This window comes from Pristiophorus japonicus, chromosome 14, assembly GCF_044704955.1.
Source record: "Pristiophorus japonicus isolate sPriJap1 chromosome 14, sPriJap1.hap1, whole genome shotgun sequence".
Taxonomy (NCBI): Eukaryota; Metazoa; Chordata; class Chondrichthyes; family Pristiophoridae; genus Pristiophorus; species Pristiophorus japonicus.
In genome coordinates, this window is record NC_091990.1 from 21,313,273 (window position 1) to 21,341,233 (window position 27,961).

A 27,961-nucleotide genomic window follows, 5' to 3' on the forward strand; every position below is an offset into this window, starting at 1 on the left:
CTAACACTGAACTGTACAGTTGAATTCTGTGCTAATCAAACACAAGAGGTTAAGGTGCATTGGTGCAAATCAGAGGCAAGCAGTTGTCAGCCCGTGACTTCAAACTTAACACCTACCGATAATGGCAAAGAAAGAAGGATATTTGTCAGTCACACGATTGCCTTTCTCTACTTCAGTGACAGTGGCACATTCCGGTGCGACGCTTCGCAAGGAACTTTGAAAGCAGTGGTCACTCCATGGTTGTAAATGAGACTGGTAACTATCGAATCCTCTTCATCTATAAACTTGCAAGTACACACAACATAAGCCTTCCTCTTCCTCCATCAGGCTGATTGCTCTTGATGGAAGAAGGAGAAGGGCCATACCCTGGGTTCAGCTGTGAGCACAGGTTCCTCGGGATACTCTGACTGCACATTGATCAGAAGAGTGAATAGGCTCAGGTGCATTTCACCAGGCTCAGACAGTGTTCTGTGCTAATATAGCATGTGAATTAGATGCAACTCTGTTAGTCTAAACCATTGTGCCCAAAAACAACATGACTGTCTTCTGGAAAGTGAGGGCACCCAACTGAAGTTATGGTTTTAATACTGGTATCCCAAAGAAATCATTTTAGCCATTATGGACTTCCTCGTTAGACTTTTGTCTCTCCTTTCCAAACCTATAGCTTTCTCTCCACCCTCAGATTTTCAAGTAGCTCTTTATCACTAACCTTACTTTTTTGCATTATTTTCAATTGAAATTTTTGTTTTCCCTCTTTCTCCCCAAGCCCGTGCAATCTTCCATTCCTCTTTATTGGTTTTTCAATTTTATTTCAATTTGGTTCCTTTCTCGATGTTAGCCATCACTTTTTAATGTTGAAGTTTCCTCATTTTCCCCACGATACATTTTCTCTATTTTTCTTGACTGAGCCTGCTTAATAATTTTGAACTTTGTCTTGAACCTGGTTTCATGAATACTTTGGCATGCCTGATAGGTCATCCCAGTGCACAGGAAGTCTAATTGTACATAGTGCAGAGCAGCCCATTCAAGAGACAAGGCGGGAGAGCTTCAGGCATAAGGCCTTACTTGTTGGTTATATTCCTAGTTCTAGTGTTAATCCCAGTTCATTGATGCCTTCTGATTCCTTTATGTGGGACCTGAAATGAGTGTGAACAGGGGCAAATTAACTTCCATTGACCCATACTACAAAATTAATGTGATTCAGTACTAATTGGCATTCAAATGCAGAGAGGTGATGGGGTGAACAGAATGGAAACAAGTTCTGTGGTGGGCTTAAGGACATTGTTGGGGATGAGTACAAAAGAACTTTACCCTGCATGTAACTATCCTATACTTGACTTGGGAGTACTTAATGTTGACACTGGTTACCTGAAATGGAAACTCTCCCATTCCCCAGGACCAATATCCTTCACCTTGATGAGGTCATGAGGACAGTTTGGATAGTGCCCATTCCTATGGCAACAAATTCATAACCCACATCATTGAGTCCACATCAGACAGACACCCAGAGGATACAAGATTAAATGTAAAAAGGAGAAAGTTTTGTACACAGAGGGTTGTGAGGCTTTTGGGGTTAGTGATTGAAACAGAGACCATCACTTTTTAATGTTGAAGTTCCCCCATTTTCCCCACGAAAGATTTTCTCTATTTTCCTTGACTGAGCCTGTTTAATAATTTTGAACTTTGTCTTAAACCTAGTTTCATGAATGCTTTGGCATGCCTGATAGGTCATCCCAGTGTACAGGGGGGGGGTGAATTTCCACAGACCCAGTTGTGAAATAAAAGCTCGCTACTGAAACTCTCCCGCCTTGTCTCTTGAATGGGCTGCTCTGAACTATGTACAATTAAACTTCCTGTGTACTGGGATGACCTATCAGGCATGCCAAAGCATTCATGAAACCAGGTTTAAGACAAAGTTCAAAATTATTAAACAGGCTCAGTCAAGGAAAATAGAGAAAATCTTTCGTGGGGAAAATGGGAAAATTCAACATTAAAAAGTGATGGGTAACATCGAGAAACAAACTAAATTGAAATACAGGTTGAACTTCCCTTATCTGGGACTCTCGGGACCTGGCCTATTCTGGATAAGGGATTTTTCCAGGCGAGGGGTGGTCACGTTAAATTGGATGGTACAGATACTGAGCAAGGGAATATCGGGGCTGGCTGGCTTGGGGCTGGGAGTGCAGCAGAGAGATCATGGGCGGGGAGGTGGATCGCGGGGTCAGGCCAGCGATTGCGGGAGTCAGCAACGAGGAAGGACTTCAAGTTGTTCATGTCGGAGTTCTGTGCTTGTGCCACCCAGTGGCTGGAAATGGTTCTGGTTGAGGGGTGGTTCTGGATAAGGGAGTTCTGGATAAGGGAGGTTCAACCTGTACTACTCTTAAAGAATGGAAACTGACCACACAACACCCAGCTGATAAAATCACTCGAGCATTATGTCCGGTTGGGTCTATGACATTTAAATACGATAGTAGCGGGATCCAAAAGGGGGTGGCACCAGCCAAATTTAAATCTCTGTGTTAAACTTCAAGCTCCATGGAAATTCACCCCCCATGGACTCTGTTTCAATCAATAACCCCAGCAGTACATTCCAAAGCCCCACAACCCTCTGTGTGCAAAACTTTCTCCTCCTCCTCCTATCTTGTATCTGCGTCCACTTGTTCTGGACCCCTCAATTGTGAATTAAAAACTCGCTACAAAGCTGCGGCAGCTAGGGCTGGGCGAGAAATGTAGCCTTGTCATCATTGCATCTTCTACATCCTGAGAACAAATGTCAAAATTGTTCAGCAAAAGCAAAATACTGCGGATACTGGAAATCTGAAATAAAAACAGGAAGTGCTGGAAACACTCTGCAGGTCAGGCAGCAGCTGTGGAGAGAGAAACAGAGTTGACGTTTCAGGTCGGTGACCTTTCATCAGAACTAACAGAAGTTGGAGATGTAACAGGGTTTAAGTGAGTACAGAGGCAGGGAAAGGAGGGAGGGGAGGGCAGAACAAGATTGAAGGTCTGTGATAGGGTGCAAGGCAAAAGGGGATGGTAATGGGATAAGTAAAGAAACAAAAGATGGGTCAAGAGGAGCTGTAAATGGCAACAACAGAATCATTACTGACATCTGCTGTCCAAAGAAATGGGAGCAGTGATTATGGTCTGAAATTGTTGAATTCGATGTTGAGTCCAGAAGGCTGTAAAGTGCCTCATCGGAAGATGAGGTGCTGTTCCTCGAGCTTCCATTAAGCTTCATTAGAACTGTCGTAGGCCGAGGGCAGGGAGGTCAGAGTGGGAGTGGGCGGAGAATTAACACGGCAAGCGACCGGGAGCTCAGGGTCATGCTTGCGGAGGGAATGGAGGTATTCAGCAAAACAATCACCCAATCTGCGTTTGGTCTCCCCAATGTAAAGATGACTGCATCGTGAGCAGCGGATACAGTATACTAACCTGAAAGAAGTACAAGTAAATCGCTGCTTCACCTGGAAGGAGTGTTTGGGGCCCTGGACAGTGGGAAGGCAGGAGGTGAAAATGCAGGTGTTGCAAATATTATTATAAAAGAATATAAGAAATAGGAAAAGGATTAGGCCATACGGCCTATCAAGCCTGCTCCGCCATTTAATACGATCATGGCTGATCCGATCATGGACTCAGATCCACTTCCCTGCCCGCTCCCCATAACCCCTTATTCCCTTATCGGTTAAGAAACTGTCTATCTCTGTCTTAAATTTATTCAATGTCCCAGCTTCCACAGCTCTCTGAGGCAGTGAATTTCACAGATTTACAACCCTCTGATAGAAGAAATTTCTCCTCATCTCAGTTTTAAATGGGCGGCGCCTTATTCTAAGATTATGCCCTCTAGTTCTAGTCTCTCCTATCAGTGAAAACATCCTCTCTGCATCCACCTTGTCAAACCCCTCATAATCTTATACATTTCGATACGATCACCTCTCATTCTTTTGAATTTCAATGAGTAGAGGCCCAACCTACTCAACCTTTCCTCATAAGTCAACCCCCTCATCCCCAGAATCAACCGAGTGAACCTTCTGTGAACTGCCTCCAAAACAAGTATATCCTTTCTTAAATATGGAAACCAAAACTGTACGCAGTATTCCAGGTGTGGCCTCACCAATGCCCTGTATAACTGTAGCAAGATTTCCCTGCTTTTATACTCCATCCCCTTTGCAATAAAGGCCAAGATTCCATTGGCCTTCTTGATCACTTGCTGTACCTGCATACTAACCTTTTGTGTATCATGCACCAGAACCCCCAGGTCCCACTGTACTGCGACACTATGCAAGTTTTCTCCATTTAAATAATAACTTGCTCTTCGATTTTTTTCTGCCAAAGTGCATAACCTCACACTTTCCAACATTATACTTCATCTGCCAAATTTTTGCCCACTCACTTAGCCTGTCTTTGTCCTTTTGCAGGTTTTTTGTGTCCTCCTCACACATTGCTTTTCCTCCCATCTTTGTATCATCGGCAAATTTGGCTACATTACACTCGGTCCCTTCATCCAAGTCGTTAATATAAATTGTAAATAGTTGGGGTCCCAGCACTGATCCCTACGGCACCCCACTAATTACTGATTGCCAACCAGAGAATGAACCATTTATCCCGACTCTCTGTTTTCTGTTAGTTAGCCAATCCTCTATCCATGCTAATATATTACCCGCAATCCCGTGAACTTTTATCTTGTGCAGTAACCTTTTATGTGGCACCTTGTCAAATGCCTTCTGGAAGTCCAAATACACCACATCCACTGGTTCCCCTTTATCCACCCTGTTCGTTACATCCTCAAAGAATTCCAGCAAATTTGTCAAACATGACTTCCCCTTCATAAATCCATGCTGACTCTGCCTGACTGAATTATGCTTTTCCAAATGTCCTGCTACTGCTTCTTTAATAATGGACTCCAACATTTTCCCAACCACAGATTTTAGGCTAACTGGTCTATAGTTTCCTACTTTTTGTCTGCCTCCTTTTCTAAATAGGGGCGTTACATTTGCAGTTTTCCAATCTGCTGGGACCTCCCCAGAATCCAGGGAATTTTGGTAAATTACAACCAATGCATCCACAATCCCTGCCGCTACTTCTCTTAAGACACTAGGATGCAAGCCATCAGGTCCAGGGGATTTATCTGCCTTTAGTCCCATTATCCTACTTAGTACCACCTCCTTAGTGATTGTGATTGTGTTAAGTTCCTCCCCAGCTATAGCCCCTTGACTATCCACTGTTGGGATATTTTTAGTATCCTCTACCATAAAGACTGATACAAAATATTTGTGCAGAGTTTCTGCCATCTCCATTTTCCCAGGTTTCATCCTCTAAGGGACCAACATTTACTTTAGCCATTCTTTTTCCTTTTCTATACCTGTAGAAACTCTTGCTATCTGATTTTATATTTCATGCTAGTTTACTTTCATAGTCTATCTTCCCTTTCCTGATCATTTTTTTTAGTTTGTTCGTCTCAGTCTATGTCTGTGCCAGCCCTATCCCAGCCAGATAGGTACTTAGCTCCTACTTGATGTTCATGGACTCAGCCTCAGTTGGTTTTTACTGGGAGACTGGCTCACATCTTTTACTCTGTGGGAGAGAAATATTTCACCTAATCTCTGCTTTTTAAATCAGTGTCCTTTCATTCTGTGCTCATAACTTAAGTGAAATAGTCTCCATCATGCTATTGGACAATATGTAGAACAAATTGAAGCTAGCAAGCATATGTTGTTCATGTGCTGTACGTATCACTGCTCATGCATTGCATGTGTGTGTGTTTTGCAGCGGCTTCAGATACTCCGGTAACTCCAGTAAAACGTGCTGACAACACTTATAAATGGTAATTTTTGGTTTTGCTGCCCGTGTTGGTGGTGATGGTCTGTGTAATACTGTATTGCCGAGGTAAGCACCAGAACAGAAGGAGAGGAAACTCTCTTATTCATCAACATTACCAGAAACAAATATCTCATTTGTTGCCACATGTGATGATGCTACTTGTTGATTTTCTTTTAAAGAGAAACGACGGTCGGGGCAAAGAGCCCCAAAAAAGGTAAATGAGGCGACATGAGAGGCATCATTCAAAGTGAGAATGCTCTTACGAGCATACGAACATAAGAAATAAGAACAAGTGTAGCACATATGGCCCCTTGAGCCTGCTCCGCCATCCAATAAGATCATGGCTGAATTTCCAAAGCAACTCCACTTTCCTGCCCTATCCCTTGATTCCCTTCGTGTCCAAAAATCTATTGATATCAGTCTTGAATATACTCAATGGCTAAACATCCACAACCCTCTGGGGTAGAGAATTCCAAAGATGCACAAACCTCTGAGTGAAGGAATTTCTCCTCACCCCAGTTTTAAATGGCTGACCCTTTATCCTGAGACTATGACCCCCTGGTCCCAGCCTCCCCACATCTAAGTCAATGATGGCTCAATCGATTAGTGGACTCCTCGTTGTACCACTGAGCCATGGAGACCCAGCAGGACCTGGGTTTGATGATCAGTCTGTGCTGTGTCAGCCTGGGGGTTTACAGGCTGGTGATGTGATTGGCCCCAGCATCCTGGGATAGGGAGAGGAAACACCAGCCAAAGTTCCTGGCATGCGGCTAGATTTCTATTGAAAGAAATAAAGAACGTGTGTTCACATAGCACCTTTCACAACCTCAGGATGTTCCAAAGCTCTTTACATCCAATCAAAGAAAGACTTGGATTTATTTAGCGCCTTTCACGATCCCCGGACATCTCAAAGTACTTTACAGCCTCTTTTGGATCACTGTGGTCACTGTTGTAATGTAGGAAACATGATTGCCAATTTGCACACAAGCAAGCTCCCACAAACAGCAATGTGACACTGACCCGATCATCTGTTTTTTAGTGATGTTGGTTGAGGGATAAATATCATTAATATTAAGTATTAACTGGAGAGCTGATCCATTAGACAGAGGCTAAGGATGGTCATCACTGTTGGACATTGATCGAGATCTAGAAATGTACAAAATCCATCACGTATAGATCTGAGTAACAAAAGTTGTATGCTTGGTCCCTTACAGAATATTACTGCAGCTTCCTCGTCACCTACTGAGCCGCCTTCTACGATTGGCACGACTGAGCCATGCCAGATGGAGGCATCTGTGGAGCTCGTTTATGCAAATGAGCCATTTCCGATTAATGAACGATGTGACAAATCTACTTATGTAAATGAACTTCACCACTAATAATGTATATTGGTTATTTGGAGCCATCTGATTGGTCATGGCAGTTGATGAGCTTGTCAAGAATTCTTTCTTCCACTCAATTTTCTCCCCTTGTCGCTCCTTTCTGCCGTGGCTCTGTGGGTAGCACACTCGCCTCTGAGTGAGAAGGCTTGTGGGCTCAAGTCCCACTTCAGAGACTTGAGCACATAATCTAGGCTGACACTCAAAGTGCAAGGGAGTGTTGCACTGTTGAAGGTGCCGTCTTTCGAAAGAGGCATTAAATCGAGGCCCCGACTTCCCTCTCAAGTGGACGTAAAAGATCCTGCAGCACTACTTCAAAGAAAAGCAGGAGAGCAAGTGGGAGATTGCTGTGCACAAATTGGCTACCATTCAGCTCCTCAAAGCTGATCTGTATCCTAACTCCATTTACATGCCTTGGCTCCACATCCTTTAATGCCCTTGGCTAGCAAAAATCTATTAATCTTTGATTTGAAAGTATTATTTGAGAGTTCCACACTTTTACTCACTTTTAAATGCAATAATTTTTTCAATGGGGCAATAATAATACAAGTTAAGGTTAGACACAGAAATTGTATGTTATTAGTACTTGGGATAATGCTGGGTTTTACAGCAATGAAAACTAGGATTAAATGGAGGGTGGAAGGAGGCTTCTGTGGAGAATAAACACCAACACAGACCGGTTGGGCCGAATGACCTGTTTCTGTGCTGTAATTTCTATGTAATTCTATGTTGGGAGGATCATGACTTAATCACAGTGACTGTCACGGAGATACTCATTGTGCTGCACTGTTGGGTACAGGTTACCTATTATAGAGGTGAATTTTACAAATTAGAGAACGCAGTAGGAAAATTATGTGGGGATGAAAATTGGGGCTCCGTACCCAAATCGTCGATATGCCTCCCATTTCATACAATGGATTCCTAGCCAAGAAATTTTGGGCCCATTTTTGATGCAAAGTTTATGAATTCTAGGCAGGGGTTGGAATCTGGACAGCTGGGTATCCGTCCCTTTAAGACCAGGTTCAAGAACTTCGGTGGGGGTGGGGCACTTCTTCAGCCTGACCCCTTGCCCATTGTGACATCACAGCGAGGGGTGGGACTTGAATGTGATGGTCTCCACCTGAGGGCCTACTCGTTCCACCAAACGTACAGCCAACGTAAAGTGCGTCTGTGCGATCAGACAGATTGATGTTGGGCAAGAAACAATACAGGCAATAAATCATAGAATCTTACAGCACAGAAGGAGGCCATTCGGCCTATCATGCCTGTGCTGGCTCTTTGAAAGTGCTATCTAATTAGTTCCACTCCCCCTGCCCTTTCCCGTAGTCCTGCAAACTTTTCCCTTTTCAAGTATTTATTCAAATCTCCTTTTGAAAGTTACTATTGAATCTGCTTCCACCACCTTTTCAGGCCGTGATTCCAGATCACAACAACTGGCTGCATGAAAAAAATTCTCCTCATCTTCCCCTCTGGTTCTTTTGCCAATTATTTTAAGTCTGTGTCCTCTGGTTCCCGACCCCCCTGTCAGTGGAAACAGTTTCTCCCCATCTACTCTATCAAAATCCCTCATGATTTTGAACACGCTATTAAATCTCTCCTTCTTAGTTCAAAGGAGAACAATCCCTGCTTCTCTAGTCTCTACGCACACCTAAAATTCCCTCATCCCTGGTACCATTCTGGTCATTCTCCCCTGCACCCTCTCCAGGGCCTTGACATCCTTCCTAAAGTGTGGTGCCCAGAAATGGACACAATCCAATAAAGAATTATTTTCTTCAGCTGGAGGTGCTGATGTGAAAATCCAGACCTCCCTGTGGAGCGGACAACCATTGTTAATGGCACGGGTGCCTGCCACTGTTACGCAAATGACCCCGTCCCCAAGATTTGGGATGGGGTGGGCACCAGGTCCCATCCACCACGCCTCTGGCTGCACAGCGACCCAACCAGAATCTCCAGGCTCTAATTGATCAAATTAATCGCATAATTTCATTGCTGATTTTAAGGTCAGAAGTTTACCAATGTCGGAAACTTCTAAAAGTATCTCTGTACATCCAAGACCAGTTGTGTAATTTAACGGACTGTGTATCTGATAAACATTATAGTAATTAATGCAGCCCATTGCTTGCTGTATGTGTTCTGTTTATAACCGTTTCTGTTTTTTTAAATCAGCTAGCAAGTTAGTGAGATGTTTACTAGCTCAATTGTTAAAACTATCTGAACGCCTCATGTTGTAGTTGGTAATTGTACTCAGGATGTGAACCATGATCACATCAGGTCGGGAATCAGATCAGCCATGATCTTATTGAATGGAGCAGGCTCGAGGGGCCGTATGGCCTACTCCTGTTCCTATTTCTTATGTTCTTATGTTTGCGAGGCTGGCATTTCTTGCCCATCCTTAGTTGCCGGGAGAAGATGATGATGAGCTTTCTCCTTGAACCACTGCAATGGTTGAAAGCCTGAAATTACCCCCCACACTGCCCCACGACTCCCAGACTGACCTTCTCGCCAGATCAAGACTCAAAACCACATTGCTGTCTCTCGATAGGCATGTATTAACATTTCAAAACCAGCTGTACAAAATAGTTGTAAGTTCATTGGTTTCTGGACACTCTTTCCCATAGACATCTGTGGCTGTCCTCCATTTCGAAACTTAGTAAGAAAGAAAAGCTTCTAATTTTGGGATGGAGATCCCAGCTGCAGGTGAGGCCAGCCAGTTTACACTCCCAGTTCGCACTCAGTCTGCGATTCAGGGACTGATTCACAGTGCCATGGGATCTTTTATATCCACCTGAGAGGGCCTCGGTTTAACAGCACCTCTGACAGTGCAGCACTCCCTCCACACTGCGCTGGCAGTGTCAGCCTTGATTTTGTGCTCAAGTCTCTGGGGTGGAACTATGGAACCAACAAGCTTCTGACTCAGGCGAGAGTGCTACCCACTGAGCCATGGCTGATGCCTAGTTTTCGACACCCACCTTTAGTGTTGGGCTGATCTTTGGCACAATTCTAATTACAAAAATAAAGGCTGCAGGTGGAATATTTCCTCTAAAATACTGAGCTGCAGTCAGGTACTTTGACTAATGAGTCCCACCTGTGGTTGTTGTTGCTAGGAATCCATTTCACAACGAGAAGAAAAGATGCAAAGGGGTCACAGTCAGGATGGTGAAAATAATGCAGCGAGGATAGTAATGAAACATGCTCCTGTTCCAGCAAGTTCACATTTTCCCTTTATTCAGTCCATTAATTTCAGAACATGATTTGGGGGGAGGGTTTCAGCAATGATGCTCTTCGTGGTCAATGAGGCTCAATGCCTAGACTCTCACACAAAGAATGGCCTGAAGGATGTCCGTGGAACTGCTCCTTTATAGGAGGCAGCTCCTTCAGAGAGAAGACTAGAAACAAAACACAATGTAACAAATTTAATTCGTCAATTAAGGAAAATCTATGGCTGTTTTCTTTCAAATGGCTGGACAAATCCTCACTTTATTTTTTTTTAAAACCTTGTTTATGACGAGTTGTGTAACACTGTTATTGAGCAACATAGTATGTCGCTGGTGTTATGTGGATTTTCTATTGTTACGTTGACTTTTATGGACAAGGAATGGAGGGATTTTGAAAGGAATGCATTGACTAATATCAGATGGTCAACTCACTCACCCAAAACTTGGGCTACTTGCTTCCAGCTGCTATGGTTTGGTTGTACTCTCTGCTAACATTAAAATCTAGCTGGCATTTGGGTGCCTATGAGTACAGCTCTACATGAAGAGCTCTCTTGACCCTACAACACCAACTACTTGCATTTACATAACGCCTTTAACATAGTAAAAACATCCCAAGGCTCTACGCGAGCAATTAGCAATCAACCTTTGACCCCAAGCCACATTAGGAGATATTGGGACAGGTGACCAAAAGGTTGGTCAAAGAGGTAGGTCTAACGGAGTGTCTTAAAGGAAGAGAGTGATGTAGAGAGGCAAAGATGATTAGGGAGGGAATTCTAGAGCTTAGGGTCTAGGTACTGTATAGTGACACATGTAATGTAATTTGTTGAATGTACTACAATGCATCCCGTAGTGTACCGAATTGTACTTGAACTGAAAAGCAAGGAGATGTATCGAACGGAACTGCCGTCAGCACCCAAATGTAGTGTATGGGATTGCTGACCGCAGCTAAATGTACTGAACTGCTTTTGAATGTACTGTACAAATTTTTATATGAATAAAGTATATTTTGAAATAAAAAAAAACTGAAGGCTTGATCGTGCAGGAAATGGCAACGTGAGTCAGGTCTGCCCATTCAATGTCACTCTGTACAGATACTTAATGTATTTCACAAACATAGTGTTAATAGTGTGGAATTATCGCTCCCTGTTGTAAGCTTGCACTGAGTGACAGACACTCACCATCCCTGGCCACAAACCACCCTCCTTTACTGGTTCCTTGGGAAAGGAAATAATTAATCAACCAAACGGAACGGTCTGCAGGTGTGCAGCTTTGCATAGGTAAACCCAGGTCAGGTGGGAAGCGTTATACAAACTCAAATTCAAATCTGATTCCAGCCTTTTGTTCTGATGAATTCCCCACCCCTCCAGCAATGTGCTGAATACTCGTGACACTGCACTGACACTCCACCTTCTTCCCTAAATGCTTCAAATATCCCACTGCAAATTCTCCCTGCCCCTCCGGTTAGGTTGTGTGAATCATCCGATGTAGGTTGTAAATTTGCTAAAATGCATTTCCAACTTTTTACAGTAATTTGTTGTAAATTTGTTGCATTAAATCTTTCTTAAATTGTCTATTAAAATACTTCATTAATAGTACGATTCTATGTTGTAGCATTATCACTAATTGTGTATAATTTGTATTAAAAAATTAATATGTGCAACTTGTTAAATAATATATATATTTAACAATTGTTCCGCTAACTGTTTGAAGAGTATACATTTTGTATCAATATAATTAAAATTGTGCTATTTGTAAATTAATATTGGAGGAAAGTAGAATTAAAGAGTACAGGGTTGAAAGTATTCAGTTATAGGTGTATGCATACATAGAAAGCATGAGTTGCTTATTTTTTGACAAGTCACTCATCAGGGTCTGAGAAATTAAAGCCAGCTTTTGTTCTGATTTAATTATTCCCTGGTTGTCATGGTTGCTGCGTGGAAGAGTACGTGATGGAGAGGTTTCAAAGGCACGAGAGGAAAGGTACGAGAGGAAGCTTGCAGGGAATATAAAAACTGACTGCAAAAGCTTCTATAAATATGTGAAGAGAAAAAGATTAGTAAAGACAAACGTAGGTCCCTTGCAGTCGGATTCAGGTGAATTTATAATGGGGAACAAAGAAATGGCAGGCCAATTGAACCAATACTTCGGTTCTGTCTTCACAAAGGAAGATACAAATAACCTTCCAAATGTACTAGGGGACAGTGGGTCTAGTGAGAATGAAGAACTGAAAGATATCCTTATTAGGCGGGAAATTATGTTAGGGAAATTGATGGGATTAAAGGCCGATAAATCCCCGGGTCCTGATAGTGTGCATCCCAGAGTACTTAAGTAAGTGGCCCTAGAAATAGTGGATGCATTGGTGATCATTTTCCAACAATCTATCAACTCTGGATCAGTTCCTATGGACTGGAGGGTAGCTAATGTAACGCCACTTTTTAAAAAAGGAGGGAGAGAGAAAGCGGGTAATTATAGATCGGTTAGGTTGACATCAGTAGTAGGGAAAATGTTGGAATCAATCATTAAGGATGAAATAGCAGCCCATTTGGAAAGCAGTGACAGGATCGGACCGAGTCAGCATGGATTTATGAAAGGGAAATCATGCTTGACGAATCTTCTGGAATTTTTTGAGGATGTAACCAGCAGAGTGGACAAGGGAGAACCAGTGGATGTGGTGTATTTGGACTTTCAAAAGGCTTTTGACAAGGTCCCGCACAAGAGATTGGTGTACAAAATCAAAGTGCATGGTATTGGGGGTAATGTACTAACATGGATAGAGAACTGGTTGGCAGACAGGAAGCAGAGAGTCGGGATAAACGGGTCCTTTTCAGAATGGCAGGCAGTTACTAGTGAGGTGCCGCAGGGCTCAGTGCTGGGACCCCAGCTCTTTACGATATACATTAACGATTTGGATGAAGGAATAGAGTGTAATATCTCCAAGTTTGCAGATGACACTAAACTGGGTGGCAGTGTGAGCTGTAGGAGGACACTAAGAGGCTGCAGGGTGACTTGGACAGGTTAGGTGAGTGGGCAAATACATGGCAGTTGCAGTATAATGTGGATAAATGTGAGGTTATCCACTTTGGGGGTAAAAACATGAAGGCAGAATATTATCTGAATGGCAGCAAACTAGAAAAAGGGGAGGTGCAACGAGACCTGGGTGTCATGGTTCATCATTCACTGAAAGTGGGCACGCAGGTACAGCAGGCGGTGAAGAAGGCAAATGACATGTTGGCCTTCATAGCTAGGGGATTTGAATATAGGAGCAGGGAGGTCTTACTGCAGTTGTACAGGGCCTTAGTGAGGCCTCACCTGGAATATTGTGTTCAGTGTTGGTCTCCTAATCTGAGGAAGGACGTTCGTGCTATTGAGGGAGTGCAGCGAAAGTTCACCAGACTGATTCCAGGGATGGGTGGACTGTCATATGAGGAGAGACTGGATCAACCGGGCCTTTATTCACTGGCGTTTAGAAGGATGAGAGAGGATCTCATAGAAGCATATAAGATTCTGACGGGACTGGACAGGTTAAATGCAGGAAGAATGTTCTCGATGTTGGGGAAGTCCAGAACCAGGAGACATAGTCTTAGGATAAGGGGTAGGTCATTTAGGACTGAGATGAGGAGAAACTTCTTCACTCAGAGAGTTGTTGACCTGTGGAATTCCCTGCCGCAGAGAGTTGTTGATGCCAGTTCATTGGATATATTCAAGAGGGAGCTAGATATGGCCCTTACAGTTAAGGGGATCAAGGGGTATGGAGAGAAAGCATGAAAGGGGCACTGAGGTGAATGATCAGCTATGATCTTATTGAATGGCGGTGCAGGCTCGAAGGGCCGAATGGCCTTATCCTGCACCTATTTTCTATGTTTCTATGCAACTGCAATGATTCCCAAGTATACCGGACAAGAATTCTGAGGAAAGGTTCAATCACTAAAACATGGTGGATTGGTGGCTAAGAGGGAACCTTGCTTAACGTATATCAAATATCAAATATGAAACACTGCGGATGCTGGAAATCTGAAATAAAAATGGAAAATATTCTGGAAATATTCAGCTGGTCAGGCAGCATCTGTGGAGAGAGAAGCAGTGTTAACGTTTCAGGTCTGCGAGTCAGCCTCTGAATTGATCATAGCCTGATGCTATCCTTACTCGATATGTTCACCAGCATTTTCCAGTAGGTGAAGAATGACTTGGATTTATATAGCGCCTTTCACGACCACCTGACGTCTCAAAGCGCTTTACAGCCAATGAAATACTTTTGGAATGTAGTCACTGTTGTAATGTGGGAAACACAGCAGCCAATTTGCACACAGCAAGCTTCCACAACGAGCAATGTGATAATGACCAGATAATCTGTTTTAGTGATGTTATTAAGGGATAAATATTGGCCCAGGACACCGGAGATAACTCCCCTGCTCTTCTTCGGATCTTTTACATCCACCTGAAAGAGCAGACAGGACCTTGGTTTAAACTCTCATCCAAAAGACAGCACCTCTTCAGTACTGCACTGGAGTATCAGCCTAGATTTATGTGCTCATGTCCCTGGAGTGGGACCTGAACCCACAACCTTCTGACTCAGAGGTGAATGCACTACCCACTGAGCCATAGCTAACACAAGTATTGCTTAATATCAATCAGCACAAGCTGATTTGCTCCCACTCTAGCCTATAGCCACTAACACCAATTGTGGTGAAAAATGTTGGTGTCCAGCCAATTTACTCCACGTGACATTAAGGGTGCATTGAACTCAGAAAAGGTTAAGGACTTGACCAGGAGTTATCAATAATGCCATCAAGCAACACCTACTCGCCAATAATCTGCTCTGTTTCAGTGCCACCAAAACCACTCGGTTCCAGACCTCGTCACAGCCTTGATCTAGACACGGACAGCAGAGCTAATACCAGAGGAGAGGTGAGAGTAGCTGTCCTCGACAGGCGGAATTCGATCAAGTGTGGCACTGGGAAGCTCTGGTAAAACTCAGGGTTAAAGAGAAAATCTTCCAGTGACTGGAGACACAAAGAAAGATAGCTGTGTTGTAATTGATTCAGACATGATGCCAAGAAATGGTAATTAATGATCTCTTTATTAAAAATCACATCAAACATATGCGGACATACAATGTTAATAGCCATATAATTTTCATTCAAAGCTGTGCATTATGATACACAAACAAATTCACATTAAATCCATGCAAATTTAGGCAAACACTCTTGTGTGCTTGTATTTTCATACTAAGCCGATGTTGGGAGAGGTACAAAACTCCTGGTGTCATTATTCAGAGTATCCAGACGGCTCACACTGACAGTATGTTTTTTAACAGTAATGATGTTCCATCTTGTGATACTTGCGATGTGCTTTACTGCACAAGGCTATGTCTTCGCTAATGGACAGGATGCAGAAAGTTGCCGGATGCAACTTAAGCTGCCTGGGGATTACATCATTGGAGGGTTTTTCCAGATTCATGTTGAATCGCAGCCCAATCGCTCAAAGCTCGAGGTCCCTACGTGTAAAAGGTAAGGAGCAATAAGATATTTAGAGTTAGCCGACACACAAAAAAAATACAAGCTTGAAGGTTATCCAGCAGAAAAATGTGGAGGTAGTTACCCCAGTCGGGGCAAGAACTTCGCATTTCTTGCATTGACCCCAGCACTAAAGGAATGATCTCCATGCAATTGTGCTTCATTTTCACACATTGAGGAGGTCTCTTCACTGAGCTCTCTCAGACACCTTGACAGGATAGAAGAAAAAGGTTGTCACCCCTAGCCTCCTATCTTTGTCAGACTCAGCTACAGCTCAGTGGTAGCACTCTTGTCTCAAACCCATGAAGGGTAATGGGCTCAAATCCCATTCCATAGACTTAAGTATAAAGTCTGGTTGATATTCAGTGCTGCACTGTTAGAGGGGCTGTCCTTCAGTTGAGATTAAACCTAGGCCCCATCTGACCTTTCAGGTGGATATAAAAGATCCCAGGGCACTATTTGTTTTGGAAGTTCTGCCTGGTGTCCTGGTCAATATTTATCTCTCAATGAAACATCATTTAAAACAAATTATCTGGTCATTGTCACATTGCTGTTTGTGGGAGCTTGCTGTGTGCAAATTGACTGCCACGTTACAACAGTGACTACACTTCAAAAGCACTTCATTGGCTGTAAAGTGCTTTGGGATATTATGAGGATGTGAAAGGTGCTATATAAATGAAAATTCTTTCTTTCTATGTCACCATTTTTCCCATGTGCATGTGTGTCTGTCTCTCCCATTACAATCTTTCATTTAAGTCTTTCTATTTTATCCCCTGCTGTGGTCATTGCACCTTTGAACTTTCATCTCTAGTTCCATTCCCTCCATTCTTCCTCCTCGCTGCATCCTCAATGTGTTGAAACCCAGATTCATTTCACAAACTCCAACTCCAACTTTCCCTAGGAATTCAAAACGATGGACTTCCTACCTCCCTCAATCTTCCACTCCTCGTACAATCTCGTACAATAGAGTCCAAATTCAGCTCCATCTATTCTCTACTCTCTTGGTGTACCTCATTTCTTTTACTCCATTCAGCCTTGCTGGCGTCTCTTACTATTGCCTTGATCCTTCACTTCCTCAATTTAAAAAAAATCCCCAGCACTCTCTGGTGCCAGAGAACTGCAAACGTTGTACCCTTGTTTTATAAGGGAGAAAGGAATAGACCAAGTAATTACAAGCCAGTCAGCTTAACCTTGGTGGTGGGCAAATTATTGGAAAACATTCTGAGGGACAGTATTAATATAAAGGCGCGGATTAATCAAGGACAGTCAGCATGGATTTGTTAAGGGAAGGTCGTGTCTGACTAACTTGAGTTAATTTTTTGAAGAGGTAACAAGGAGAGTGGAAGAGGGTAGTGCGTTTGATGAAGTTTACATGGGTTTTAGCGAGGCTTTTGATAAGGTCCCACATGGCAGACTGGTGAGAAAAGTAAAAGCCCATGAGATCCAAAGAAAAATGGCAAATCGGATCCAAAATTGGCCCACTGGCAGGAAGCAAAGTGTAATGGTCGATGGGTGTTTTTGCGACTGGAAGGCTGTTGTCAGTGAGGTTCCACAGGGCTCAGTACTAGGCCCCTTGCTTTTTGTGGTATATATCAATGATTTAGACTTCAATGTAGGGGACATGATTAAGAAGTTGGCAGATGATACAAAAATTGGCCGTGTGGTTGATAGTGAGGAAGAAAGCTGTAAACTGCAGGAAGATATCAATGGACTTCCTATATCCGTTCCTTTATTCACTCCGGAGAAGTGTGAGGTAAGGCATTTGGGGAGGGTTAACAAGGCAAGGGAATACGCAATAAATGGTCAGATACTGAGAAGTATAGAGGAACAGAGAGACCTTGGAGTACATGTCCACAGATCCCTGAAGGTAGCAGGCCAGGTAGACATGGTGGTTAAGAAAGCATTCAGGGTACTTTCCTTTATTAGCCGAGGCATAGAATATAAGAGCAGGGAGGTTATGCTTGAACTGTATAAAACACTAGTTAGGCTGGTGATGGGGATTTGGAACACACTGACTGAAAAGGTGGTAGAGGCAGAAACTCTCATCACATTTAAAAAGAACTTGGATATGCTCTTGACGTGCTGTAACCTACAAGGCTACGGACCAAGAGCTGGAAAGTGGGATTAGGCTGGATTTCCATCACAGACATGATGGGCCGAATGGCCTCCTAGTGCTGATTGTACTAAAAGACTGATGTCAGGTTAGGTATCCCTCATTCCTACATTCACCTTTACAATGGACCTCTCACTAGGCGTCGGGTGATGTTTAAAGGATTTGACTTTTTTATTTTCTTCTCCAGCTTAAAACATTCAGGACAATATTTGGAAGTAAAGACTTTTCTTTTAAATATCTCACTAGGTTTTCAGATAACGGATATATATATTTTCAAACCATGAGGTTCGCAGTCGAGGAGATAAACAACTTGAGCTCCCTTCTGCCGAATGTCACCCTGGGGTATGAGATATTTGATGACTGTGAACCCTTCATTGACATCCAAGGAGCATTTACATTTGTGTCAAGGCCTCCAGAGAAGGCTGTTGAAAAAGCTCAGTGTGAGCACAGATACCAGCCTGTAGTTACAGCTGTGATCGGCCCAATTACATCAGACGCTGCTATCATCACAGCGAACATTCTCAGTCTGTTTGATGTTCCGCAGGTAATATTTCACCAATTATTTTCTTGGTCTTTTTTCGCTCTCCATTCCACAAAAAATTGCATTTATACAGCGTGTTTAACATAGTAAAACATCCCAAGACGCTCCACAGGAGTGCTTTAAACAAAATTTGACACCAAGCAACGTGAGGAGTTATTAGGACAGCTTGGTTAAAGAGGTAGATTTTATGGAGCGTGGTAAGGGAGGAGGAGAGAGAGGTGCAGAGATTTAGGGAGGGAATTCCAGAGTTTAGCGCCTAGGCAGCTGAAGCCACGGCCGCCAATGGTGGAACGAAGGAAATCGGGAATGCGCTAGAGGCCAGAATTGGAGGAGCACGGAGGTCTCGGAGGATTGTAGAAAAGGAGGAGGTTACAGAAATATGTCGAGGCCATGGAAGGATTCGAAAACAAGGATGAGAATTGTTAAATCGTGGTGTTGCCGGACTGGGAGACAATGTACGTGAGTGAGTACAGGGTTGATGGGTGAACGGGACGTGGGTCACGTCAGGATATGGGTGGTAAAGTTAATTGTGTTAAAAGTACTAGATGGTGAATTAGATGTAGAGTGTCTGTGTCCTTCCATTGCAGATCAGCTTTGCAGCCTCCAGTGAGGAGTTGAGCGACAAGACACAATTCCCAACCTTTATGCGAACCATCCCAAATGATGAAAGCCAGATTGAAGCAATCGTTCTATTGATCCAGAAGTTTTGGTGGAATTGGATCACAGTCGTCGGGAGCGAAAATGACTACGGGGAGAACGGCAAGGTCAAAGTGATCTCAAGCGCCACTGAGGTGGGCATCTGCGTGGCCTCTCGGGGCACAATCCCAGCACAAGTATCCGGGTCAATGCAGAACATCGTCGACATCATTGACAACATCATCGACAAAAGGGTCAATGTTGTTGTTGTGTTTGCTGATGCCCAGAACGCAGAACATTTCTTCCGGGTGGTGGTGGCCATGAACATCACTGGGAAAGTGTGGATTTTAAGTGAAGCCGCGTCAGTCAAGAGAATGCTTTCAGAAATCCCCAACATTGAAAGAATTGGCACGGTCTTAGGGATTGCAGCCAAGCAGGGCAAAATGCCAGGGTACGAGGAATTTGTATTAAGGGATATCACCACGGATGTCCATCAAATGGTAAAATACTCTGATCTTCAGGCGCAAAGGAGAGACAGCCCGGATGGTAGCTGCATGGCTACTTGCAACGAGTACGTCCCATGCACTTCTGATAGTGTTCGGTCACTATTGCAACATTCGGAATGGCGTGTCGAGTTTAACGTGTACTCTGCTGTGTACGCTGTAGCCCACGCTCTACATCAGTTACTTCAATGTGGATCCGGAGAGTGCAAGAAGGAAGGCGTCTATCCGTGGCAGGTTAGGAACGTACCAAATGTGACCTTTGACCTGGACAATACTCGTCTAAAGCATTGGGGCAGATCTTGACTTTATACGACACTGTACAACGGGTGGGCAGCCCGTTTTACATCTCTCCCCATTTATATTTCCATTGATTTCAATACTTCCATTCCAATTAAACACTGGCAACGGCGAATTAATGCTGATTCTATGTGGAACACGATGAGTCCTACTTTTCAATTTCAACCCCCTAACAATTTGCTTCTTGTCTCCTGAAGGGCTTGTCCCCGAAACATCTTTGCTGGGCTACAGTTCCAACACCTGCTCCCTGGTACCTTACCCAAGTAGTCATTCTTTGTGTGTTAGACCAGAACCCCCCACCCCACACACACACCCCTCACACACCCCATCGGAGATTCAGCTTCCATGGGTGCCCAACCCTCCTTTCCAATAATCAGTAATTTTCCATAATTAATGTTCGTGTAGATGTCATTCAACACTAATTCCTCTGGTAGAGGACAGAACAAGGGGCCATAACCTTAAAATTAGAGCTAGGTCATTCAGGGGTGAGGAATCACTTCTTCACATGAAGATTACTGGAAATCTGGAACTCTCTCCCCTGTTGAGGCGGGGTGGGGGGAAGGGGGGGAGCAGGGTCACTGAAAATTACAAAACTGAGATTTATATATTTTTATTGGGTAAGGACATCAAGGGATATGGAGCCAAGGTGGTAAGTGAAGCTGAGATACAGATCAACCCTGATCTGATTGACTGGCAGAACGGGCTCGAGGGGCTGAATGTTCCTATGTTGGTAACCCAGAGTACTTCAACACTTTTGGCCCTTCACCTGTTCTGCTCCCTTACACTTTGGGGTTTCACAGTGATGTCCAATCGTGTCATTAGAGCTCACTGGCCAGGAGATTCCTCAGATCTGCTCTTGCTTGGCGGACATTACTTCGCAGCAAGTGCAGCAGATGTCTCGTTTCCACATGTAAGTGGGACTTCCGCCGGGCTTCCGCCGAAGTAGGAGCTGTCCCAAGGAATTTCCCAGCAGCTGTATCCAGTATCCTCCTCCCTGCTAACCTCCGCGCACCGCTGAGGGGGTGATGCCCCCTTCCCCCACCACCCCAGTTTAGGAGTATCTGGCCCAGACAATTGTAATATAGAGCTCCCCCTAGTGGACTACCGCTCCACCTTGTGGACTACCTGTGGTAATGCAACTATTGATGTTATAATAAAATGATGTGACAAGGTCACCTGACAAGTTCCTGTAGAGCCATCTTGTGTATGTGTGTGTTTGTGATGTTGTGATAAAGAATATATCACATCAATCAGTGTCAGTGGGCAGCCCCTCCATGGAGGGAAGACTCAAGCTCAACTAAAAAGAAAGATTTATAACGCCTTTCATGACCTCAGGTCGTATCAAAATGCTTTACAGCCAATTAAATACATTTTTAAACTGTAGTAATGTAGGCATCACAGCAATTAGCATATAGCAAGATCCCACAAAGAGCAATGATTAGATCATCTGTTTAGCGATGTTAGTTGAGGGATAAATATTAGCCAGGACACTGGGAAAAATAGTGCCGGGGACCTGAGAGGGCAGATAGGACAACAGCAAAACACTGTGGATGCTGGAATCCGAAACAAAAACAGAAAATGCTGTAAACACTCAGCGGTCCAGGCAGCATCTGTTGAGCGAGAAACGGCTAACGTTTCGGGTCTGAGACCCTCCATCAGATAGGACCTCAGTTTAACATCTCATCCAAAAGATGATACACCCAACATTACAGTGCTCCCTCAGTACTGCACTGGAGTGTCGGCCTAGATTTTGTGCTTAGCGGGACTTGAACCCAGAGCCTTTAGGCTCTATGCTACCCACTGAGCCATGGTTGATATCTAGCCCTCTCCTGATGTCCAAATTCATGCACTTTCCAATAGGGCCCACTGGCTAGCAATTGGGAATGGGAATGCTGAATTCTTTCCCTCCTCCTCCTCCTCCACTTCCCTCCCTCCCTAGCCCAGGGGTGCTGAGGTCAATTGGAACACCCTATCAAGAACAGCTAACCCAGCACAGACCATGGATTCAGCATGGCACCCTCCTGGTCTATTTAGCAGCCTATGACCTACATGACCTTTAGGGTGTTCTTAAGCTAACTGTGTACTTAGGTGAGTTTCAGTGATGTGAATGCCTTTCATGATCCCATCTTTGTCTTTTCTTTCAGCTTCTTCAGACTTTGAAAAGAGTCAATTTTTCTCTTAATGACAGGCCAATTTATTTTGATGAGAATGGAAACCCTCCAACAGGATATGACATCATTCATTGGGATTGGCAGAATGAAACTGTTTCCTTCAAAGTGATTGGGTCATACAAGCCTAACCCAGGACAGCTTCAAATTGACAAATCCTTGATCAAATGGAATTTACAAGAAGGCAAGGTAACTTGCCCGAATTCTCATTCAATATTGTGACCTGTCTTTTAAAAAAATATATTTCCTCTCCCATTTCCTTTCCCTTCTCCTGAAGACGCGGACTTTTGCTGAGGAATGATTTCAGAGGCATCTCTGACCCTCAAGGATCTTCTCAAGTAGCCATTCTTTCCGTGCCAGCCTAGACAATGAGACCATTTGCTCGTGAAGAGATTAGAGCCAAACCTCATTCTGTCCTCACCCATGCACTTTTCAGCAATGAGCCTTCAGGAGGAAGAAGCCTTAGTTGATTATTTTCCCCCTCCCAAGCCCACAGATACTGAGACATATTGTTGCAACACAACAGCTGCCTTAGTTGGGATCACCTAACTCAACATAGAGCAGGAATTGGGAACATGGACCTTCTTGTCCCATTTGGTGTTGTCCCTAACAACTGACTCTTTGGGACAGTTGATATCTCCTTCAAGATTAAATATTCTCAAACAAAAAAACGACCATTTTCTTTTTAAAGTTTATAATTATTATGTTCTTGTTCCAAACAGATTCCTACTTCAAACTGTTCCAGCGAATGTGTACCCGGTCAGATAAAAATTACTGTTGGTTTCCAACCATGTTGCTTTATATGCAAGGACTGCGTTGAAGGAACGTTCCAGAATGAAAGTGGTTTGTATAAAGCAGTCTCTGCCAATGTGGCTTCTGTCATAAAGGGGTCATGGGGAGGGGGGAAGCGATATGAGAATCATTTTGTGGTGCTCCGTGTCAATGACACACATTAATCCTCCCAATTTGCCTCAAGGATAAATTCCCAATCTCGGCCAGTCCCTCTGGGGAATGCAGTGAGTAGAAGCAATGGATTTTCCTTGACAGAAGGATGGAAGAATGGGAGACCCTTTTACACACTCATCATTGACTAGTTTACATAATTTGTCAGCAAATTCCTTGTGAAGTGTCTGGCACCAATTCAAAAGATTACTGAATCATAGAAATTACATCACAGAAGGAGGCCATTCAATCCATCATGCCTGTGCTGATACTAGCTCGGCAACTGGAGCTATCCACTGCAATCTCATTTCCCTGCCCTCTTTTGTATCCTTTTCAAATACTTCTCCAATTTTCCTCAGGTACATCTAGCCTCTATTCCACACTTGCAAAGTATCCACCTACTGAAACCATCAGGGAGATTCCCTAATAATGGAAGTTCAGTGGAAACACATTTCTGAATATTGTCCAACCCACCTTTGTCACCTCCAGGCTCTGTTTCTCCAACTCACTTCTTGCAGGCTTCCCGATCTCCCCTCAGTACAGATTCCAACTCATCCACAACTCTGCCTCTTTCCCTATCTACACCAGACCGGACTGACTCCTCATCTCCAATGCTCCATGACCTTTCTCACTTTTTCCCGGTGACCTGATCCAGCCCTCCATCGCAGCTCATGGCCCTCTTGTTCTCCTGGGTCCCCTTCATTCGTTCTGTTCCACTTTGGTGGCAGAGTCTACATGGTCTTGCTCTCTGGAATTCTCTTCCTGAATCCTCCACCTAGTTTCTTCGCTCTCCATCTTCTAAATACTCCTCAAAGAAAAATCCCTCTTTAACCTAACTTATGATCACCTCCCCTAACTCTTTGCTCAATCCCTGCTCGATGTAAAGCAACTTGAGTATGTTTCGCTATGTTAAAGGTCCTATATAAGTGTGCGTTATTGTAGTCGAGGCAATGGAAGCGATCAAGCCAACCCCTTATTCCCACAGGTATTTTTGTTTTCTCTTGCAGTGTGCGCACCTTGCAACCTAAGCCAGTGGTCACCATCAAAGAGCACTGTTTGCCATGACAGATCTGCAGTGTATCTGAAGTGGGATGAGAGCGTCTCGATAGTGTTGGCCTTGATAGCGGGAATTGGACTCCTACTGAAGGTGCTAATCAGCGCCATCTTTGTCATTTATCTCAACACTCCCGTGGTCAAGGCTGCGGGAGGGAAGCTGTGCTTTGTCCTTTTGTTGGCATTAGCCTTTAGCTGTGGCAGCGTGTACTTCTACATTGGGGAGCCAAACAACGGGATCTGTATCGCCAGGAAGCTAATATTCATGGTCAGCTACACAACCTGCCTGGCATGTGTGCTGGTGAGGTCCTTTCAGCTCGTGGTCATATTCAAAATGGCCACCAAGTTGCCTAAGGCTTATGATTATTGGGTTAAATACAACGGGCAGTATGTTTTTGTGTTCATAAACACTGTTTTTGAGCTCTTTATATGCAGCATATGGATATTCTCTGAGGTTCCAGTTTTCGAAAGGAACTATAATATTTCCAAAACTGAAGTTATTCTGATGTGTGGCTTTGAAAATCTTCTTTTCGATTTCCTATCTCTCATTGGACTTATTTCTCACAGCTTGCTTTGCTTTGTGTTTGCCTACCTGGGTAAAAATCTGCCCAAAAACTACAACGAGGCTAAATATATAGCCTTCAGCATGGCGTTGGTCCTGATTTCTTGGACTTTCCTAATCCTGGTTATTCTCTCCAGCTCTAACAGTTACATACCTGCCATTGTAGCAGCTCTCATCCTTGTCAATTCATACTCCATCACTGTGGGATACTTCTTTCCAAAATGCTATATCATTCTCTTTAAATCACAGCACAACACCACCGCATTTTTCCAAACGTGTATCCAGGAATACACCAGGAACAGAGATGCTCAGCCACCATAGCGTTTATCAAGGCAGGCCAAAACTTTGCTGCTCTTCACATCATCTTTCTTATCCAGCCAGTTTTCTCCTGAAGGCACTGATTCAGGCTGGGATTGTTAACAAACCACAACAACAAATTGTATTTACGCAGCACCTTAAACGTAGTAAAATATCCCAAGGCGTTTCACAGGAGCGCAATCAAACAACATTTGACACCAAGCCCACGTTAGGAGATATTAGAACAGGTGACCAAAAGCTTGGTAACAGAGGTAGGTTGTAAGGAATGTCTTAAAGGAGGAGAGCGAAGTAAAGAGGCGGACATGTTCATGGAGGGAATTTCAGAGCTTAGAGCCCAGGCAGCTGAAGGCACGGTCGCCTATGGTGTAGTGATGGAAATTGGGAATGATGCACAAGGGGCCAGATTTGGAGGAGCGCAAAGATCTCGGAAGGTTGTCGGCAATCTTCCCTGTAATATTTTGGGGGGTGTGCAGCCCCTTTAAGTGGCTGTGTGGCCCATTCAAATTTTCTCGAATTTGTCATTTCAGCCATGCAAAAGCCAGTGTAGATCTTCCAGACGAACGCAGCTTAACGGGGACATTGGTTGTGGGGCTGGAGCAGGTTGCAGAGTTAAGGAGGGGCGAGGCCATGGAGGCATTTGAACACAATGATGAGAATTTTAATATCGAAGAGTTGCTGGACTGAGAGCCAATGGAAGTCAGCGAGCACAGGGGAGATGGGTGAACGGGACTTGGTGCGATTTAGGATACAGCTATTAATTGACTATTACATGTTCAGGCGATTTTGGTTGATGCCTGGTTTACCCAAGTGTTGAAAGACACCAACCCATTGAGAAGAAATCACTTGCACATCAAAGGGAAAGTCCACATACCATCTCGGGACAGACTCAGGGTCATAGGTTCCCTGCCTTTGCTCATCTGCACCATGTGAGGGGCTAAGCGGAGCGTTGTCAGCCATCCCGCGCATATATGTTCCATCAGAGATTATTACTCAGGAGTCACTGAAAAGAACAAGGATTTCCTCTGGCCCCCTCTGCACTATCATTGTAATTGCTCCTTAAATACCTATCCCCCCCTCCCCCCCCCCCCCAGTCTTCTGGAACTCCCGCACCTCCGCATCTTTTAGTCACCACTCCCAAATAGTTCCTTCTTGGATTGGTGTTGATTTTTGCCTGGTTATGTTTCTGTGAAACGCCTGGAATGTTTTTCTATGTTACAGGCGCTATATAAATGCAAGTTGTTGTTGTATCTCTGCCTTGTCACCTTCCTCCCTGCTTTCAAAAAACTTCCTTAAGACTCTTCTCTTTGACTATCCTTTTTACCCTTCCTACCAGATGTCTACTCCATATCCTGTAAAACACTCAAAGAGATATCTCTCGGTATGTAATGAGAGCTTTAGAAATGTAAGTTGTTGTTGAAGTCTGGTTATTGCATCTTTGTTATCTTTCCGCTTCTGTATATTATTTCTTCTGCAAATAAATTTGACCAAGTAGTTTTAGCCTGTTTATCTAGGTCTGATTGCATGTGATTTTTCTGCCTTTCAAAAGTGACAGGTAAACAGACTAGGCATCCACAGCAACTTTTTCCTTTTTATAATCAGTGTTTTGTTAAGATACTGTATTTATAATAATATAATAAAACAAAGAAAGACTTGCACTTATATAGCCCCTTTCACGACCTCAGGATGTCCCAAAGCACTTTACAGCCAATGAAGTACTTTTGATAGCCCTGTTGTAATATAGGAAACACAGCAGCCAATTTGTGCACAGCAAGCTCCCACAATCAGCAATGTGATAATGACCAGATAATCTGTTTTTTTAGTGATCTTGTTTGACGGATAAATATTGGCACAAGGACACAGGGAAGAAATCAGCTGCTCTTCTTCAAAATAGTGCCATGGATTATTTTCTGTTCACCTGAGATGGCAGATGGAGCCTTGGTTTAACATCTCATCCATAAGACCTCAGTACTGCACTGCAGTGTCAGTTAGATTTTGTGCTTTGGAGTGTGACTTGAACACACAGGGGCCGAAATGCAGGGTCCGGATAAGGCCCGTTACCGCCGTTTTGCAGCGGCCATGCGGCGGAATCGAGTGGCCGCTGCGTTGCAGTCCATTGACCGCCACGATCCAAATTCAGCCCGGGGATTTTTCGGGCGGTCCCCACTTCCGGCCCGCTGCTGCCGACCGCCCCAAGCGTGTCATCAAAGCACACACCGCCGATCTCCCGCACCTCCGTCCCACTCCGCGCCAAATTTACCTGAAAAAATCCATGATCCGCCGCGCGGCCTCCCCGACAGCTTTTTCTGTGGGTGCACCTTGTTTTCGGTGTGTGAGTCACGGCAGCGCGGCCCTTCAAGGGGAGGGTGCACTGCTGCGGTCGCCATGTTTTTTTTTGCCGACTGACTTCCCGATCAGCCGGACTATTATGGCCCCTCTTGGGTGCCAGGCCGCTGGCCCGGCCAAAACCCTCCCTGGTGGCCCAGTGGCCGAACCTAAAAACAATGCTTCTCTCCCCTTTAAATGAGGGGAGGCGTCGCACACGCACACTGACGTCACCACCGCTGAGTGACCGCGGCGGAGATTCTATCCCGCCCACACTTCAGCCCCTCACCAGCACTTATCACCGCACTTCCCACCCCCCCACCACCCCCCCCCCCCATTAAGACCGGCTTCTGGTCTGATCCGGAAAAAACAGCAAAGAGGAGAAAATCGATCGAAAGCCCACCTCATCGCACCCGACAGTGAAAACATCAAAAAAAAGGTAGGTGTGGCAGCTTTCTTGCGAGCCTGAATTTCAGCCGCACAATCTACTGGTGCGGGACGAGTGTGTAATCCACTGAGCTACGGCTGATATTTGCAGTCTTATATATAACACACACTTCCTGTCGGTATCACACTTAC

General features: G+C 44.2%; 1 protein-coding gene across 1 annotated transcript; it reads left to right on the top strand.

The window, feature by feature from the left end:
* Positions 1 to 12,363: 12,363 nt before the first annotated feature.
* Positions 12,364 to 25,063, top strand: LOC139280309 (taste receptor type 1 member 1-like). Its single transcript, XM_070899977.1, has 8 exons — positions 12,364 to 12,394; positions 15,777 to 15,921; positions 18,287 to 18,584; positions 19,169 to 19,954; positions 20,640 to 20,747; positions 22,162 to 22,374; positions 22,908 to 23,028; positions 24,135 to 25,063. Exons 1-8 carry the CDS (start codon positions 12,364 to 12,366, stop codon positions 25,061 to 25,063), a joined length of 2,631 nt encoding a protein of 876 aa, XP_070756078.1.
* The last annotated feature ends 2,898 nt before the right edge of the window (positions 25,064 to 27,961 follow it).

Excerpts from the sequence above, each read along its gene's own strand:
- LOC139280309 (XM_070899977.1), top strand. The coding sequence starts at position 12,364 with ATGGAGAGGTTTCAAAGGCACGAGAGGAAAG. Across the intron at positions 22,375-22,907 it reads GGAATTTACAAGAAGGCAAG|ATTCCTACTTCAAACTGTTC; the intron begins GTAACTTGCCCG and ends TGTTCCAAACAG. Across the intron at positions 23,029-24,134 it reads AACGTTCCAGAATGAAAGTG|TGTGCGCACCTTGCAACCTA; the intron begins GTTTGTATAAAG and ends TTTCTCTTGCAG.